At 43.6% G+C, this 20,142-nt stretch overlaps 1 protein-coding gene across 8 annotated transcripts in view; it reads left to right on the top strand.

Moving 5' to 3' along the window:
• The window catches only part of UBR3 (ubiquitin protein ligase E3 component n-recognin 3), a 533,613-nt gene that overhangs the window by 33,777 nt on the left and 479,694 nt on the right, over positions 1-20,142 (top strand). For all 8 annotated transcript variants that reach the window (XM_033944451.1, XM_033944455.1, XM_033944453.1 and 5 more), the window contains exons 4-7: positions 7,167-7,310; positions 7,415-7,464; positions 11,535-11,601; positions 18,536-18,666. In XM_033944451.1, coding sequence (XP_033800342.1) covers positions 7,167-7,310; positions 7,415-7,464; positions 11,535-11,601; positions 18,536-18,666 — 392 coding nt within the window. The remainder of the gene's footprint in view (positions 1-7,166; positions 7,311-7,414; positions 7,465-11,534; positions 11,602-18,535; positions 18,667-20,142) is intronic.

The raw sequence follows: 20,142 nt of genomic DNA, 5'->3' as shown, positions 1-20,142 counted from the left end.
GCCCTTTGTCAAGGTCAGCTTGATAGAAAGCTAACATGACAGGGATCAGAGCTGAAAATGACTCTACAAGCTCCTGAAAGCACCGATGCTGGAAAGCCTTCAAAGCTTTAGCTTAGGTGGAGACTGTAGTCGACTTCTTAGACTTGAAGGGTGGCAGTGACCACCTCTGAATACCCTTTGTGCTCTAACGCTTCGCACTCAAGAGCCATGCCATAAGAGCAAAGTGATCCAGATCCTCCATGCAGACTGGACCCTGTGATAGGAGATCTGGATGCACTGGCAACTGGAGGCCATGACCTGTGCGAAGATGCATCAGATCTGCGTACCACGGTCTGCATGGCCAATATGGAACCATCAAAATGACCTTTCCCTGAATGCTTGCAATCCATTGTAGGACTAGACCCTCACTGCCAGGTTTCTTTCTTCGACTGAAGAACCTGTCCATCGTCTTATTCTTCGCTGTTGCCATGAGGTCGAATTGTGATTGACTCTAGTGCTGAACAGTGGCCTGAAAAACTGTCTCTGAAAGTTTCCACTCGCCTGGATCCAGGATCTCTCTGCTGAGGAAGTTATCTTGAACATTGTCCACTGCTGATAGCATTTGCAGGAGACGTTCCATCCAGTTGAAGAGCATGCGGGCTTCCAAACACAGAGGTGCACTCTTAGTTCCACCCTGGTGATTGACATATGGTAGCCACTGTAGCATTATTGGAGAAGACTCTGACCACTTGACCCTTCAGAGTTTTTTGCATTTTCATTAGGACTAGCCAAATGACACGCAGCTCCAACCTGTTAAGAACATAAGCAATGCCTCTGCTGGGTCAGACCTGAAGTCCATCGTGCCCAGCAGTCCGCTCACGCGGCGGCCCAACAGGTCCAGGACCTGTCCAGTAATCCTCTATCTATACCCCTCTATCCCCTTTTCCAGCAGGAAATTGCCAATCCTTTCTTGAACCCCAGTACCGTACTCTGCCCTATTACGCTCTCTGGAAGTGCATTCCAGGTGTCCACCACACGTTGGGTAAAGAAGAACTTCCTAGCATTCGTTTTGAATCTTTCCCCTTTCAACTTTTCTGAATGCCCTCTTGTTCTTTTATTATTCAAAAGTTTGAAGAATCTGTCCCTCTCTACTCTCTATGCCCTTCATGATCTTGTAAGTCTCTATCATATCACCTCGAAGTCTCCTCTTGTCCAGGGAAAAGAGACCCAGTTTCTCCAATCTCTCAGCGTATGAAAGGTTTTCCATCCCCTTTATCAGATGCGTCGCTCTCCTCTGAATCCTCTCGAGTAACGCCATGTCCTTCTTAAGGTACGGCGACCAATATTGGACGCAGTACTCCAGATGCGGACACACCATCGCTCGATAGAATGGCAGGATAACTTATTTCGTTCTGGTTGTAATACCCTTCTTGATTATGCCTAGCATTCTGTTTGCCTTCTTAGCGGCCACTGAACATTGTGCCGTTGGCTTCATTGTCATGTCCACCATTACCCCCAAGTCCCTTTCTTGGGTACTCTCATTTAATAACATCCCTCCCATCGTATAGTTGTACCTCGGGTTTCTGTTTCCCACATGTAATACTTTACATTTCTCAATGTTGAACTTCATCTGCCATCTCGTCGCCTATTCCCTTAGTTTGTTCAAGTCCCTTTGCAATTCTTCGCAGTCCTCTTTAGTCCGAGCTCCACTAAATAATTTGGTGTCATCTGCAAATTTTATTATCTCACACTTCGTCCCTGTTTCTAGATCATTTATGAATATATTAAATAGCAGCGGCCCGAGCACTGAGCCCTTCAGGACCCCACTCGTGACCCTCCTCCAGTCCGAGTAGTGGCCCTTCACTCCTACCTTCTGTTTCCTACCCGCCAACCAGTTTCTGATCCATCTATGTACGTCTCCTTCCACCCCATGGTTCTTCAGTTTTCGGAGTAGATGTTCATGGAGCACCTTGTCAAAGGCTTTTTGGAAATCTAGATATATGATGTCTATGGGGTCTTCTTTGTCCATTCGTTTAATTCCTTCGAAGAAGTGCAATAAGTTCGTTAGGCACGATCTCCCCTTGCAGAAACCATGTTGGCTGGTTATCAGAAGTTCGTTTCTTTCAAAATGTTCATCAATGTTTTCTTTTATCAGTGCTTCCACCATTTTCCCCGGAACCGAGGTCAGACTCACCGGTCTGTAGTTTCCCGGGTCACCTCTTGATCCCTTTTTAAAGATGGACGTAACGTTGGCTATCTTCCAGTCCTCCGGGATCACGCCTGTTTTCAAGGATAGATTGCAAATTTGCTGCAGTAGTTCTGCTATCTCCTCCTTTAATTCCTTCAGAACCCGGTAAGGTTAGATCTGTAGAGGAATGTAAAAAACTCCAAAGGGATCTGGACAAACTGAGTGAGTGGGCAGATAAATGGCAGATGAGTTTTAATGTGGAGAAATGTAAAGTTATGCACATAGGGAAAGGGAACCTGATGTACAACTAAACGATGGGGGGGATGACATTGGGAAAAGGCAACCTAGAAAAGGACTTGGGGGTTTTGGTGGATAAAACAATGAAACCGGCAGCACAATGTGCAGCGGCCTCAAAAAAGGCGAACAGAATGTTGGGCATTATCAAAAAAGGTATCACTACCAGAACCAAGGAAGTTATCCTCCCGCTGTACAGGGCAATGGTGCGACCGCATCTGGAGTACTGCGTCCAGTACTGGTCGCCGTACCTAAAGAAAGATAGGCGATACTCGAGAGGGTCCAGAGAAGAGCGACAAAAATGATAAAGGGCATGGAAAACCTCTCGTATGCTGAGAGGCTGGAGAAGTTGGGGCTCTTTTCCCTGGAAAAGAGGAGACTTAGAGGGGATATGATAGAAACTTATAAGATCATGAAGGGTATAGTGAAGGTAGAGAGAGACAGATTCTTCAGACTGGCGGGGGCAACAAGAACTAGAGGACACTCAAAAAAATTGAAGGGAGATAGGTTTAGAACAAATGCTAGGAAGTTCTTCTTCACCCAGAGGGTGGTGGACACCTGGAATGCGCTTCCAGAGGGGGTGGTTGAGCAGAGTACGGTTTTGGGTTTCAAAAAGGGATTGGACGAATTCCTGCAGGGTAAGGGAATCCAGGGGTACAATTAGAGGGTTACTATACAAGACAAAATGCTCTTGAGTAATAGATCACTATAGGTCATTGACCTGGGGGGCCGCCGCGGGAGCGGACTGCTGGGCATGATGGACCTATGGTCTGACTCGGCAGAGGCCATGCTTATGTGCTTATGTGCTTGGATGGATTCCGTCCGGACCCAGGGATTTGTCAGTTTTTAGTTTTTCTATCTACCTGCGTACATCTTCAAGGCTCACTTCCATGGATGTTAATTTTTCTGCTTGATTTCCATTGAAGAATTGCTCAGGTTCCGGTAAGTTGGATGTGTCTTCGTTTTGTAAATACAGACGAGAAGAACATGTTAAGTCTTTCTGCCACTCCTTTCTCCTCCTTCACCACTACCTTCCTGTCTCCGTCGTCCATTGGTCCCACCTCCTCCCTATCCAGTTTCTTCCCTTTAACATATCTAAAGAACGGTTTGAAATTTCGTGCTTCCCTGGCTAGCCTCTCTTCATACTCTCTTTTGGCTTTTCGAACCACTCGGTGACATTCTTTTTGATACTTCCTGTGCTCTTTCCAGTTCCCCTCAGTTTTGTCCTTTTTCCATTTCCTGAATGAGTTTTTCTTATTGCCTATCGCTTCCTTCACTATTTTAGTTATCCACGCTGGGTCTTTTGTTCGACTCTTTTTGCACCCCTTTCTGAATCTGTGGATATACAGATTTTGCGCCTCGCTCACCGTGTACATCAATATGGAGCGATATTTAACTCTGCTTACTTTCCTTTGAAGAACTTTGTTGATCAACCACTTCCTCTGAATTGGTTAATGGTTACAATTTAAAAATTCCCACCCAAAGCTGAGGAGACTGGTATCTGTCATTACAATCACCCAGGAAGCTATCCGAAGAGGTATACCCTTGGATAGGAACTGAGAGCAGAGCCACCAATCTATGCTGGCCCAAGCCTCTAAGGTCCAAGGTAGAGACTTTGTAAAGCGTCCATCTGTGGAGACCAGCACAAGAGCAATGCATGCTGGAGAGGACGTATGTGGGCTCTCATCCAAGGACCATATCTATTGTTGTTACCTTTGAACCCAGGACTTGAAGATAGTCCTATGTTGACGGAGCTGGCATGTCCAGAAGAAAGCTGCTGTTTCTGTGCCTCTGGAAAATAGGTGTAACTGGCAGCCATGTCGAACAAGACTTCCAAGTACTCCATGGACCGAGTCAGCGACAAATGGCTCTTTTGATAATTCACAATCTACCACAGACCTTCCAGGACTTGGATCACCTGATCCAATGTGTGCTTACCCTCGGTCAATAAGGAGGACATGATCAGCCAGTTGTCTAGTTAGGGATGCATTTGCAAACCCCATCTTGGTGAAGGTGCAAGAAGCTATCACCAGACCAAAAGGCAGAACTGAGAATTGATGATGACTCTCCAGGACATGAAACCTGAGAAACTTTCTGTGGTTTGGGAAAATGGGAACATGTAGGTAGGCCTCCACCAGAACCAGCGAGGCTAGGAACTCTCCCGGAGTCACCGCTGTGATGACAGATTGAACCATCTCCATGTGAAAACGCGGAACTCTGAGCACTACACGTACGTGAGTAAGGTCCAGAATGGGCCTCCAATCTTCTGAGCCTTTCTTTAGCATGAATAATTATATGGAGTATCTGCTTGAGCCAGAATCTTCGAGCAGTACAGGTTTTATTGCCTGAATATTTAGCAACCTTCTCATGATGGCTTGCACTTTTTTGGGTGACCTGTGGGAGAGGCCCCAAACCAATCTGTTAAAAGCCAGGCAAATTCCAGCTTGTAGTCAGCCTGAATAATGTCCAGAACCCAATGGTTGGATGAAATCTGAACCCAGGCTTGCAGAAATGCTGAGAGGCAGCCCCCAATTTGGGGAGCTAAAAAGCCAAGATGGCCACTGTCATAATTTTGGCACCTAAAATTGCTTAAAAAATAAAAAGCCCTACCAAACCAAGTCAAAAACCAGGAAATTTAGGATTTTTGAGGAGTGTGAACATGGGGTAACATGCAGAAACCCTAAACGGTATTTTCGGACTCCCCCCCCCTTCCCGATTTACCTCAAAGGCTGTAACAACCTTACTCACTGTGACCTGTGTTGGCAATGTGCTGCAGCGTGCATCAGCTATTTACAGTAGATAGAAAGGAGAAGAAATTACTGCCTCATGCTGGAAGTCCTTTTTCAATGCTGATCTTTGGGCTGCCAATTGGACACGGTGTCTGCCCGAACCCCCATCCCCGTGGATTGACAGATGCGATACAGAAGGGAGGCGGGAAGTGAAAAAAAAAATTCAGCCTGGCCTGATGGCCTGCGCTCAAACCTCTGCTAAGCAGTAGGTGAGGGAAGGTAAGTGGAGATGGCTCCAAGCTCCAAAAATACTTGTGTATGCTTGCTAACATGTACCACAAGGGATTGGCCTATCAGCTGCAAACCGCAGTCTACTTCTTCTCTGAAAAATACCGAGGAAAATAAAAAGGGAGAACAGAACATAAACACTTTTTCTCTGCTCACGTGCAGAAGAGAAAAAGTGTAGATGGCAGTAGAGCCCCCAGAGAAAAAATCTAGAGTGGATTCCTTCTTCAGATGGCTCGCAGCCATGGGGAAATAACCTGCTTGTCCATAATGACACACCAATTGTACTGGAAATGTTCTTGTGTACAAATAACAAAGGCTATAAAAGTTTGGAGTGGTAAATTTGGGCAACTTTTAGTTTTTGAAAGTTTTGTGTATTATAGGGTCAGTAGAATGATACTATACAATTTTTTTCAGAAAGCATGATAAAGTAAAAGAAGCCGTGCTTATCTGGTTTTGGGAGCAGCCAAAAAACTTCTATGCAGGAATGCAGAAGCTAGTTGAATGATACAACGAATGCATCATCTTGCACGGGGACTAGGTGGAAAAATGATATGTTCAATTGCTTACAGTTACTTTTATTAACCCTTTCAGGACCATAAGGATCGTAGGCCAATTTTTGTGTTTTTGACAACATTTTTATGGTAAAAAGGGCTTGCAGATGCCAAAAAATTGATTTTTTTTGTGAAATATCATTATTTTTTAAAAAAAAAATTAAACTTCTGGCTTATGGACAGTGTGGCAAGTGAATCTTCTCGTCAATCTGGCAACGACGCTAATGAATGAATGTCGGAACCAGTTTGTTTACATAAAGGCAGTATCATACGGAATCCGTACGTATCAAATTTAGAACTGTAGACTATCCCAATCAAAATTTATAGGATTTTAAAGTTATGGGACAAATATGTCCCTTGGTCCTGAAAGGGTTAAAGCTGTTAAATGTATTTTGCCTTTACTTTTTGATTTACCCTTGTATGTGGAGACAAACCGACTGTTTTTTATTAAATGTTGTTCCTTTTATTGTTAATCTGTACAGAGCTGATATTAGCAGGACTTGGTAAGACTTTTCTAGGATTTAACAAGTTGCTTCACTGAAATATTTTATTTCAAGCTGATGTACACTTTTTCTTGATATAAATTAGGTCTGTACATCTTGAGGAAGAGATCTGCCCTCTAGCATGATGAGTGCTGTACCAAATGGTTTTACTTTTTTTTTCTCTCCATTGGTAACAAGTGCCCTACTAATTTTAAAAGGGCACTTGTTGATTGACCCCTCTAATCAGAAATTATTCCCCAGTCTAGTATTGTGTTCAGAGAAGTTTGTTTATTGGAAGCTTCTATACTGCTGTTAATGACTGGGGAGCCAATTCACAGCAGTTTACATGAGCTTCAATAATGGTGTTATAATACATGAGCTTCAGTAAAAGTGTTCACTGCCCTGTAACCTCTTGTGAAGAATGTTTTGTCTTCAGGTTTTGAATAAGGTAGTGTTCATATTATCAAAGTGTAAAATCTTAAACTGTTTAATGCATTGTTTTTGCAGAATGTCTTAAATGACAAATGCTAGTCATGTTAATTTTCCTCCTTAATTAGTTTTGTGTGTTGTTTTTTTTTTTTGTTAAATCTTTTAAACATTTCAAACTGAAATGAGGGTTTGCCTTTGATATGAGTGAATTGTGAATCTGTTTAAGGTCTTGGAGAAAATGCTCGGGTACAGAAGAGTCATGAGAAGTATCTCCTTGCTCTGAAGGGCTCTGGGTTAGCTCTTCCAGAAGATAAACTTACGTGCGGAATGCAGGAACAGGTGACTGGATCAAGCACCTTGACATCTGAAGGTTTGTCTGGAAATTATTTCTCCAGCAAAAGAACTAAACCATGTTGATCACTAATAATTGATAATTCCATAATGATGCAAACACCTTGATATTTTTTTTTCCAGATTTTGCAGGTATATCAGAAACACCAGGACAGCCAGAATCTTCAGATGAAGTGAGTTCATTCTCTACAGCAGTAGTTCTCATCCCAGTCCTTGGGACAAAACCAGCCAATCGGCTTTTTCAAGATATCGACAATAGATATACATGAGAGAAATTTGCATTTATAACCTTCACTGTATGCAGATCTATCTCATGCATACTCATTGTGGGCATCTTAAAAATCTGACTAGGTGTGTCTGTCTGAGGACTGGTGTTGAGAAACGCTACTCTTCAGCAAGTACAAGAATGAAATGATGCGTTTTGTTGAATTGCTCCCAGATGCATTTCCAACAGAGTGCCTATATGATGACCAAAAAACTACCTATGTGCTTTTAAAATAGGCTGTACAATGACCCCTAGCTGTACACAAATCCTCTCGCATAGAATCCTCTTACATAGAGATGGAATGATGGGCAGGTATGAATCTAATAAATGAGATTGAATTTACACTTTCTCAAAGAAGGTATAAATGTGTGCATATATTGCTTATGTTATAAAATATTTGTGTAAATGTAGAAGTACACTGGGTCCTGTCTAAGCTATGCCCTCAACACCTATGCACATATTAAAGGGCCTATATATAAAACATTTTTCTTATAGACACAAAGGATGGAATTAAGTAGTTTCCATGTTTTAACATATGCTTCACATGCAGAAAATTGCTGAGGTACTGTCAGTGTGGGTCCACACCCTCTAGCAGAAATAGTGCCAGTATTTATACAAGTGACAAAAAGGTTCTAGAATATAACTGTTTTGCAACTGTGCAGCGTATGAACTGTGAGAAATATAAAGTTAGATAAATAATTTAATAATTTAGTGAGAAGACCTCTGTGTGGGTTGATAAGTCAAGCAAACGTGAAACGTCCAATCCTACAATCCATGTGCGGGTAGCAACCCAGTGCACCACACCAACATAGTCTTCACATGTGTGGTGAAAATCAAATTATGGAGCGAATACCCCCCTCCCCCGTAGGCAGCCCCCCGGTACCTTTTTTAAAGTCTCCTTTCCGTGCTCCTGCCTGTCTCACTCGCTGGACAGCTCTTCAGTTCGGGCAGAATGACGCAGAAGGCAGGCGCGTGCTGTTCGCGTTCCTGCCTGGTCCGACACCACTCCCCGATTGGCTGCAGTCAGTTCTCGTGAGTTTCTAGATTCATGAAAGGTCTTCTTCATACCAGACATTCAGTCAAGCATTCTGCTGTAGCTTGGGACATTAATATTATCCTTTTCACTTTGATAAGTTAATACAAGTACAGTAGAAAAATGGAATCCCTCTGGGGGAGAGAAAGGAAGTGTTACTAATGTGAGCTAAAAGGGTAGTAACATAGCAGATGACGGCAGATAAAGACCCGAATGGTCCATCCAGTCTGCCCAACCTGATTCAATTTAAATTTTTTCTTCTTAGCTATTTCTGGGCAAGAATCCAAACCCGGTACTGTGCTTGGGTTCCAACTGCCGAAATCTCTGTTAAGACTTACTCCAGCCCATCTACACCCTCCCAGCCATTGAAGCCCTCCCCAGCCCATCCTCCACCAAACGGCCATATACATACACAGACCGTGCAAGTCTGCCCAGTACTGGCCTTAGTTCAATATTTAATATTATTTTCTGATTCTAAATCCTCTGTGTTCATCCCACGCTTCTTTGAACTCGGTCACAGTTTTACTCTCCACCACATCTCTCTAGAGCGCATTCCAGGCATCCACTAACCTCTCTGTAAAGTAGAATTTCCTAACATTGCCCTTGAATCTACCACCCCTCAACCTCAAATTATGTCCTCTGGTTTTACCATTTTCCTTTCTCTGGAAAAGATTTTGTTCTACGTTAATACCCTTCAAGTATTTGAACGTCTGAATCATATCTCCCCGTCTCTCCTTTCCTCTAGGATATACATATTCAGGGCTTCCAGTCTCTCCTCATATGTCTTCTGGCGCAAGCCTCCTATCATTTTCGTCGCCCTCTGGACCACCTCAAGTCTTCTTACGTCCTTCGCCAGATACTGTCTCCAAAATTGAACACAATACTCCCAAGTGGGGCCTTACCAATGACCTGTACAGGGGTATCAACACCTTCTTCCTTCTACTGACTATGCCTCTCTTTATACAGCCCAGCATCCTTCTGGCAGCAGCCACTGCTTTGTCACACTGTTTTTTCGCCTTTAGATCTTCGGACACTATCACCCCAAGGTCCCTCTCCCCGTCCGTGCATATACGTTTCCTTCTGATTATTAATCCCCAAATGCATTACTCTGCATTTCTTTGCATTGAATTTTAGTTGCCAGGCATTAGACCATTCCTCTAACTTGCAGATCCTTTTTCATATTTTCCACTCCCTCTTCGGTGTCTACTCTGATACAAATCTTGGTATCATCTGCAAAAAGGCACACTTTTTCTTCTAACCCTTCAGCAATGTCACTCACAAACATATTGAACAGGTTTGGCCCCAGCACCGAACCCTGAGGGACTCCACTACTCACCTTTCCTTCCTTCGAGCGACTTCCATTAACCACCACCCTCTGGCGTCTGTCCGACAGCCAGTTTCTGACCCAGTTCACCACTTTGGGTCCTAACTTCAGCCCTTCAAGTTTGTTCAATAGCCTCCTATGAGGAACTGTATCAAAGGCTTTGCTGAAATCCAAGTAAATTACATCTAGCATATGTCCTCGATCCAGCTCTCTGGTCACCCAATCAAAAAATTCAATCAGGTTTGTTTGGCACGATTTACCTTTTGTAAAGCCATGTTGCCTCATATCCTGTAACCCATTAGATTCAAGGAAGTACACTATCCTTTCTTTCAGCAACACTTCCATTATTTTTCCAACAACTGAAGTGAGGCTCACTGGCCTGTAGTTTCCTGCTTCATCCCTGTGACCACTTTTATGAATAGGGACCACATCGGCTCTCCTCCAATCCCCAGGAATCACTCCTGTCTCTAGAGATTTGTTGAACAAGTCTTTAATAGGACTCACCAGAACCTCTCTCAGCTCCCTTAGTATCCTGGGATGGATCGCGTCTGGTCCCATCGCTTTGTCCACCTTCAGTTTTTCAAGTTGCTCATAAACACTCTCCTCTGTGAACGGCGCAGAATCCACTCCATTTTCTCGTGTAACTTTGTCAGACAATCTCGGTCCTTCTCCAAGATTTTCTTCTGTGAACACAGAACAGAAGTATTTAGCTCATTTGCTTTCTCCTCATCACTCTCCACATATTGGTTCCCAGCATCTTTTAGCCTAGCAATTCCATTTTTCATCCTCCTCCTTTCACTAATATATCTGAAAAAATTTTTGTCTCCCTTTTTTACATTTTTAGCCATTTGTTCTTCCGCCTGTGCTTTCGCTAAACGTATCTCTCTCTTGGCTTCTTTTCAGTTTCACCCTGTAGTCCTTTCTGCTCTCCTCTTCTTGGGTTTTTTTATATTTCATGAATGTCAACTCTTTCGCCTTTATTTTCTCAGCCACCGAGCATAGATGTGAAATATTCCTTTTCTGTGGTACAACCAAAGTGGTCTATAATTTCTCTGTCTCTAGTGGGCTCACAATGATTTTTTTTTGTCCAGAATCACAAGGAGAATCAAACTCAGTTGCCCAAGTTCTCAGCCCATCGCACTGTTAGGCTACTTCTCTACTAGTATGTTAACACATGCTAATGCCTCTAACGTGCATTAGTAGAAACTAAGTTCCATTGCATAAAATTTTACCTTTGGCAAAAAAAAAAAAAAAGAGGTATTCATATGTTGGCTGTAAATTAATACTTAAGATAGTGGAGAATGAAATGGCTTATCCAGTATCAAAAGGAGCATCAGTGGGAAAAGCAGGGTTTGAGCTGCTTTAATCTCCACATTTTGGCCTGCATGTCCTAAGCATGTTATAAGGTACCTACTATAGAAATGTTCTTATCATAGATGCTTTTATAATAGCTGTGAGGATAATATTAAATGTGTGGTGGTTAGAATTTTTTTTTAAATATAGACCACTGTGAGTGTTTTTTTTTATACCCAGGTATTCAGTTGATTTGTCATGAACATGAAGTATTTTTTAATAAAAGAATTGAGCTTGGGTTTATTCATTGTAAACTATTTTTTTTCAGGAGGATCAGGATAGTGGCCAAGGTGTGGGCAAGCGAAAACGAGTCAAACTAAGTACTGGCAGCAAAGGTATTTAAAATGCATTATAATTCTTTTTTTTATTTTTATTAACATTTCTTGCTGTACTTTTGCCAAAAGGGAAGCACTTAACATTTTACATGAGGGCTTTTTAAAAATCTAATATATATTGTAGTCTGAATTCAAGTTTCAGGTAAAATTCAAGGAAAACCTAATGTGAGGTGTTAGAATAGTAGAAGATAGAAAAAAGGCCTTCTGTACTATTGTAAGACTGCTTTTTCTCCAGGGCAGTTTATTGTGGCTCAGGTGGTCTCCATTTTTGTATTTGCTTATTGCATCCTTAATTTAGTCAGAAGCTTGAGCGCAGGCTGTGTGGTCTCTTTCCTGGCTTGGCTGGGACAAATAGTGGGCTCTGACAGTGTATCTTTGAGGCAGATTTATTTGATTTCAGCTGAAATTTTGTGCTGAAGTGTGGGTGGGTGGGTGGGTGTGTCCTTAAAAGTTGAATTTGAGGGTTTCTGACCCCAGAGCCTGGGTGCCCACCTCCAAAAACCCCTTTCCCTGTGGCCATTTTTGGTGTAATTTTTCTGGCAGTTGCCATATTGGATTTTAAACGATCTTTTTTTGTTTTGCCTCCATCTTCCTCAAAATCCCTTGATTTTGTTCAAAATTGATTGGGCTTCCTTTCCCCATGCATCGCTACCTCACTCCTCTCTATGTCCAATTTTCTTCTTTCCTCTCACTCATACAATCGGGCCCAACAATTGTCCTTTTCTATTCCCTCCCTCCTTCCTATCCCTCAAGTTAGTGCCCCTTCCCTCCCTCCCTTGTGTAAAATGGCCCCATTTACAGTTTTTCCTATTAATGCCCCCTCCTTTCCTTCTGTCATTCCCCTCCCCTCACTGCCTTCCAGCCTTTGTCCCCCCCCTTCCTCCCTCCCCCCTCCTTCGCCAAAGCCTGCATGCCCCCAAGCCGACCTGACGCCGATTCCTCCTTCCCCGGTCTGCCGCCAACTCCCGCCAGCTCCATTTAATTGTCCCCCGCTTCTGCAACTCCGGGAAGGGCCAGGCGCATGCAGCCGGCCTACAAGCCTTCATTCTGACGTCAGAGAGAAGGTCTGGGACAGCCAAGGAGCGGGTGGTGGCATGGAGGAATCGGTGGTCAGTACGCGTACCCCCAACAGGCGGCCCGCATATCCCCTAGGGTACATGTACCGCAGGTTGAGAAACACTGCTCTAGGGATATGCAGGAAGCATTTTCCCAGGGGAAGAGACCTTTTTCACAACCCTCCAAATCTGTATTGGCCAAGTGCAGTCGTGTGGAGGACCAGCTGGGGGTTCTTGCCCCAGTACAAGCTTCATAGTGGATTTTGTAAGCTTTATATGAAATGCTTATTTGAACCGCTGGCTGCCCTCAGTGGCTGTTAGCAGTGCACCAGTAGCAGTGGTGCAGGGGTTCCTCCTTGACAGGTGCCCTGACCAAATGAGGATACGGGAGGTTCAGTGTGTCACAGACTGGGAGGATAGCAAGTACCATTCCATGCCATTTTTATCCCAGGATGAAGTCTCCTTGGCAGAGTATGCTTCCGTGCATGAGGACAGCAGTTAAGAGGTAATGGCGACACTGGATCAGGGGAAGACCCCACAGTGTGCCAGTTGTTCTGCGCTTTCGAGCATTTCCACCTCACTGCAAGAGTTAAAGCTGGAAGTCTCATCAGCTTTTTCTCAATGCTGAGTTATGAGCAGTTCTGTGGCTCCGACCCTGTTCCTTCCCTCATATCTGGACATCACTAAGCTGCTCACAGATCACTGGGAGTCACCAGAGGGATCCCTTTGAGTGGCTAAAGCTATGGTCAAGCTGTATCTAATTGCGCCAGATTTCCAGCAACTGTTTGTGCAACCGCAGGTCATTGAATGAATCTCCCTCCCTAGTGAAGGAGGGGTGATGATAAAGGATCCTCAGGATTACAAAGTGGACTTGCTCCTCAAGCATCAGTTTGAAGCTTGTCACACTCGCCTGTCTCTGTCCTCTGACCTGATAGATGGGGAAGATCCCCAAAAGCTCCTTTCTGGAGTGAATTATATTACTGATACTCTGTATGATCTTAGTTATGAGCAAGATCTCTGCTTATGCTATCTCCACTTGATAGATGCTCTGGATCGGACAGTGGGAAGGAGATGCTATCTCTAAAGCATGCTAAGCAGGCTTCCCTTTCAGGCCTAAATGCTCTTTAGCAAGAGCCTAGATGATGTGATGGCCAGTGCGATGGACAATCGCCCCAAGTCCTTGCTGGATAGCAGATTCTGGACAACCCAGAGTTCAGGTTGGGGCAATTTTCGAGGCTTCTGAAGATTTTGTACGTATTCAGGAGGCCAAACGACACACAGACCCTTTCAGGGATTATGTTATTCAGCGGGGGCAAGAGACAGCAAGCCTTGGGCTCTCACCCCTCATCAGCCACTAGGAAAACACAATGACGCCAGGCCAGAGGCTGAACTCTCCTAGATAGGAGGGTGGGGGGGGGGGTGAACTGACAGTCGCCCAAGAATAACCGAGTATCCTTGAAGGATACAGTTGACTCAGAACATTTTAGGGAGTCTCAATAGAGAGGTTTCAAAAATGGTGAAAGAAAGCCAAGAGTGCTTAAGAGGGAAGCAGAGTAAAGATGCCAAGTTATTCCTGTCATCTTGTCAGCAGCCTGAAGATACAAGGAAAACCCACAATTTGAAGTGTCTGTATACAAATGCTAGAAGCCTAAAAAATAAAATAGGAGAGTATATAGCACTGAATGATGAGATAGATATAATAGGCATCTCGGAGACCTGGTGGAAGGAGGACAATCAATGGAACACTGTATTACCTGGGTGCAAATTATATTACAAGTGGATCAAATTAGTGAGGGGGGTTGCACCATATGTTGTCTTGGATGGTGCGAGGGGAGGAATCTATAGAGCAGCATAGGTGAAGAGCAGATGGTCACCCTCCAGGGAGTCCCAATGTAGGTAAAAAGTTCTGCCCAAAAGGCCTGAATGTTTGGCCATAACCACATGTGGCCCAAAGTTTCATGTAGGTGACCACATTTATCACAGATTGCAGAAGGTCGAAACTTGGCCCTAAAGGCCCTATATGGGGACACATGGATACGAAAGATTAGTTTATATTGCATTTCCCCAAAATACAATACATATATTTTCTCAATATTGGCAATCAAGCCACAGTGCTCAGTATAAGATCATCTGGTAACACAACTGAAAGATCCTGGGACCAAGATATCTGGAGCCTATCATAGTCAGGCAAGGGAGACTTTCATCTGGGATCCAATGGTATAGGCCAGGGATGCCCAAGTCCAGTCCTCGAGATCTACTGGCAGGCCAGGTTTTCAGGATATCCACAATGAATATGCAAGAGAGAGATTTGCCTGCACTGCCATCTTGGTGTGCAAATCTCTTTCATGCATGTTCATTGTGGATATCCTGAAAACCTGGCCTGCCAGTAGAACTCGAGGACTGGACTTGGGCAGCCCTGGTATAGGCTGTAGACAACAGTTCCTGTCTACCCGAGCAGAGGTTTTCCATTTTCAAGGAAATCACATAATTCTGGATCTGTAGAAAGGAAAATCTATCCAGAGCGCTAAGGCCATATTCCTGACACAATTGCGCAAAGGATTTCATTGTGCCATCCTCTGTCATATGATGAAACAAAAATGTCAACCCCCTTGCCTCCCACTGAACAAATCGAGAGCCCTCCATGCCAGGTAAAAATTGGTTATTCCCTTGAATAGGCAAAAAGGGGGACTCGCGATCACTAACAACCATGAAATTTACATACCCATTTCCAAACCCTACGTAAAGGGAGGCCAAATACATGGAGTCTCACATTAGGGCATGGAGGGGTGGGGACAGAATGCAAATAAGCACTAAAATGCTCCCTCTGGAAACACTCAAGCTCCAAGGATGTATTAGAAAAGTCATCTGTACCCCTGAAAAAAATCATTAATATGGCACATGCCACAACCGATCATAAGATATCGGAGATTCAGTAGGCCCAGATCCCCTTTGTAAGATGGCTTTGCCAATTGAGAATATGTGATGTGAGCTTGACAGCCCTGACACAAAAATTGCTGAATTAAGCGTATAAATTTGGTCTTGTCACGACGCAACAAATAAAGCGGGAAACTTGGAAGACATAAAGCCAAGTGGGAATAACAATCGTGTTAAGGAGTGCCACCCTATCCATAAGAGATAAAGGATAAACCTGCCACAAACGCAATCGGACAGCCAAAGAGCAGAGCAGCGAGTCCACATTTGAAGCATATAATGTAGACAGATCGGAAGGAATGAATACACCAAGATACTTGAAAGCCTTGTCAGCCCACTGCAAAGGGAAATCTCCTTCCCATTGATGGCGAATAGAAAGATGAGATGGCAAAGCCACTGATTTATCCAAGTTAATGAAGAGGCCCGAGTGAAATCCATATTCCGCTATGAGATCCAGTGCCGCTACAAGAGATCATGCCTGATTCGTAAGTTTAAACATTGTCGTCAGCACATGCTAAGGTTTTAAGTTCTTGCCCAGCAATAGTCAATCCACTCACTGCTGCAAATTTCCGGAGAGTACATAGTAAGGGTTCCAAGGTGAGAATAAATAGCAACGGGGAGAGGGGGCAGCCCTGATGGGAACCTCGTCTAATGGGAAATGTATCCGAAAGTGTCCTATTAACCAAAATAGAAGCGGTAGGGTTGGCATAGAGAGAGTCGAAGGCAGCTTGATAAAACCCCGAAATCCCGAAATAATCTAGTGTGTGGAAAAGATAAGACCACAAGATGTTGTCAAATGCCTTTGCTGCATCAAGGCTGACCAGCAGGGTCGGAATGTCGGCATGCTGAGTGTGGGCTAACGCCATCAAAATGTTACGAACATTTAACACCAATTGCCTCCCTGGGACAAAGCCCACATGATCTGTTGGAATCAAAGGTGGGATAAATGGAAGAATGTGGTCAGCTAGCATACGAGAAAAGATTTTCAGATCAACATTAATGAGCGAGACTGGACGGTAGGAGCCCGTGAGATCCGATGGCTTTCCGGGTTTAAGGAGCAAGGCTATGCAAATTGAAGTTTAAAAACAGTACTTAGCTTCAGCCAGCAGCTGTTCTGTAGCGTTGCTTTAACACACACGTGGCATCCTCACAGTTTATTCTGTCCGTAATCCATGAATGAAACCAAAATCCCAAGGTCCCAAAGGGGGACCTGGAATACTGCGTCCAGCACTGGTCGCTGTACATGAAGAAGGACACAGTACTACTTGAAAGGGTCCAGAGAAGAGAGACTAAAATGGTTAAGGGGCTGGAGGAGTTGCTGTACAGCGAGAGATTAGAGAAACTGGGCCTCTTCTCCCTTGAAAAGAGGAGAATGAGAGGGGACATGATTGAAACATTCCAGATATTGAAGGGAATAGACTTCTCCAAGGTAGGGTGAACGAGAGGGCACTCTCTAAAGCTAAAAGTGGATAGATTCCGTACAAACGTAAGGAAGTTCATCTTCACCCAGAGAATGGTGGAAAACTGGAATGCTCTTCCAGAGGCTGTTATAGGGGAAAACACCCTCCAGGGTATCAAGACAAAGTTAGACAAGTTCCTGCTGAACCGGAACGTACGCAGGTAGGGCTGGTCTCATTAGGGCACTGGTTTTTGACTAGGGGCCGCCATGAGAGCGGACTGCTGGGCACGATGGACCACTGGTCTGACCCAGCAGCAGTAATTCTTATGTTCTTATTTACAAGAAGGAAGATTAGCAGAGGTAAGAAACCTAATCTTTCAATAGTGTACCTGATTTTAAAAAAGGTTTGGACAATTTCCTTGAGGAAAAGTCTATAGTATGGGGGAGGGGAGGGGGAGTCACTGCTTCCCCTGGATCGGTAGCATGGAATGTTACTACTCTTTGGGTTTTTGCCTGGTACTAGTGACCTGGATTGGCCACTGTGAGAATGGGCTACTGGACTTGATGGACCATTAGTCTGACCCAGTAAGGCTATTCTTATGTTCTTATGACCATACAGTATGGTTTAAGTACTCTATACATAATTGGTGCTTTAATGTTATTTCCTATGTTTAATAGAGCAGTACAAAATTGTAGTGCTGGGGATTTTCCCCATTTTCTTCCCTCCTGTTATGTCTTTTATTACAGTGTTCCTTGATTGGTTTTGTACAAACTGAGGGGGCAGGAGTAGCTCCCTGGGAAGGAAGCAGAGTTGTAAAACATGATTGACAGTTTTCTGCAATCAACTTGCTAGTTCAAATACAAGACCCTAGCTTTCAGGACCACTAGACACATCTACAAGTATGATTACTGCGGTAAGAACCTAATCTTTCTATGGTGATATCATAACACTTTATTTGCCATTGTTGCTCAGAACCAACATGTGTCTTCTATGGGAGATCTGCATCTCTAAATCCCTTGTTTCCTTGGCACTGCTGCTCTCGTTCAACATCACAAGTTGTGTAAAGCAGCCATTTCACCATCTGCCAATTAAAGAGTTAAATATTACATTTTATTCACTACTGTGCATATTTGGGCAATAAAAAGAATAAATTAATTTGATATGTATGATATTCGAGGAAATGTGCTTCTCAAAAAAGGCATATTTTTATTTTTTCATCTATTCTTGTCATTAAAAACTAGAAGAGTTGAGTCATTGGCGTATTATGCAGGTAGTTTGCTTGAGAATGGGGACTGTGAGGGTTTGACTGACTCAGGGTGGTGTCCCCACTACTGTCTATACAAGAATAGAGCTGATAGGCTCTGCCTATGATCTCTGATCACCCAAAATCTAAGTTGAAAATTAGAAGTAAATATAAAAAAGGATTAAGGAAGGACAACTGAGAATTTTTTGTTTAATTAGCATATCAACAACAATACTATAACAGTTTATGAAACTGCTTTATGAAAGTGTTTTCTGTTTTAATGTTTTTTTTGTGTCTTTTAATAGATCAATCTATCATGGATGTTCTGAAGCATAAATGCTTTTTGGAAGAATTGTTATTTTGGACAATTAAGTATGAATTTCCACAGAAGATGGTTACATTTTTACTCAACATGCTGCCAGATTCAGACTATAAGGTATTACTTTCTTCCTCTTCCATTTCTTTCTGTGCTTTATTATGCATAGTTTGCTTGAGAAATAGTATCTTTTATGGAAGTTTGACTAGTTTGTCTGTTCATCCATGTGCATGGAAAAAGTTGAGCCAGAATAGAAAAGGGTGGGGGGAGATCAAGTCCTGATGTCTGTGCCAAGGGGCCTCTAGCTGCTGCAGTACAACAGAAGAACATTTGTAGGAGTACAGTTGTCAGTGGATCAAAGGAGGCTCAGCCCCCAGCAGCCAAAAAGGAGGCAGCACCTGCAGTGTTGAAGGAGCCAGCTGACAGAAAAGAGATTCCAGTGCAAAAGGTATTTCATTCTGGACAAGCAGGTAATTTCCCCATTGCCGCAAGTTCTGTAGAAGGAATCCACTCCAGATTTTTTTCTATAATCCTCTTTCTTCACTGGGAGCTGTACTGCCACCTACAGGATTTTTTTTGTTTTGTTTTTTCTCTTTTCCACGCGAGCCTGAAGGAGGAGGGTTCCTATTCTGCTCTCCCTTTTTTTTTGGTGTGTGTTTTTCAGTTAATTTTCAGTGGTTTTGGTGCTTGGACCTTATCAGTTTCAGGGTCAGCTCTTCCTGCTTGGAGAAGAAGCAGACTGAGGTCTGCAGCTAACAGGTCAATCCCTTGTGGTACCTATTGGCCAGCCTACAAAAGTATGTTTGGAGCTTACCATCTCTCGCCTACTGCTTAGCAGGGATTTGAGCACAGACTGTTAGGCTTCCATAGAAGGCTCAGTGGTATCTCACAGGCTGCATTTTTGCCTCCCCCCTACTTCTTGTAGTGTATCTGTTGGTCTGCTAAGGTGGGGGTTCAGTCAGATGTTGGGTCTGATTGGCAGCCCAAAGATCAGCATTGAAAAGGACTTTCAGCATGAGGCGGTGATTTTTTTTTTTTTCTTATTTTCCAGCTGCTATACAGAGCTAAGGAAGTCTGCAGCACTTTTCCAGTGCAGGTCACAGTGAGTAAGGCAGTTACAGCCTGTGAGGTGAATTGGGGGGAGGGGTCTGAAATTCTGGTGATTTCTACATGTTCCCCCCTCCTGAAAAATCCTAAATTTGCTGGGTTTTGACTTTTGTATGGTGGTTTTTTTTTGGCTCCAAAATACTGATGGTGGCCATCTTGAAGTTTTAGCGATTTTTTTTTTTTTTTTTTTTTTTTTTTTTTTCCCCCCAAAAGTTCCTTACAGCTCCAAATTGATTCTTTTTACCTCAAGTCTTTGTTGGGATGGTGGCCTTGGGCACTTTTACCATTAATCCATGTGAGGATTGCTCAAATTCTGTGTCTCAGAAGTGTCTGTGCCACATGCTGCGCTGCACAAGAAGGAGAGGCAGGAACAACTAGGTTAGTCTCTCCTTCACTTTCTCAGCTTGAGAAGAGGGCATCTAGCCTGCTGGAGCGGGCATTTCTCTTCTTGGGTCCCAGAAACAGCAACTATCATGTGTGAAAGAGTAC

This window comes from Geotrypetes seraphini, chromosome 5 (assembly GCF_902459505.1).
Source record: "Geotrypetes seraphini chromosome 5, aGeoSer1.1, whole genome shotgun sequence".
NCBI classification, from domain to species: Eukaryota; Metazoa; Chordata; class Amphibia; order Gymnophiona; family Dermophiidae; genus Geotrypetes; species Geotrypetes seraphini.
This window is presented reverse-complemented; position numbering and strand designations above follow the sequence as displayed.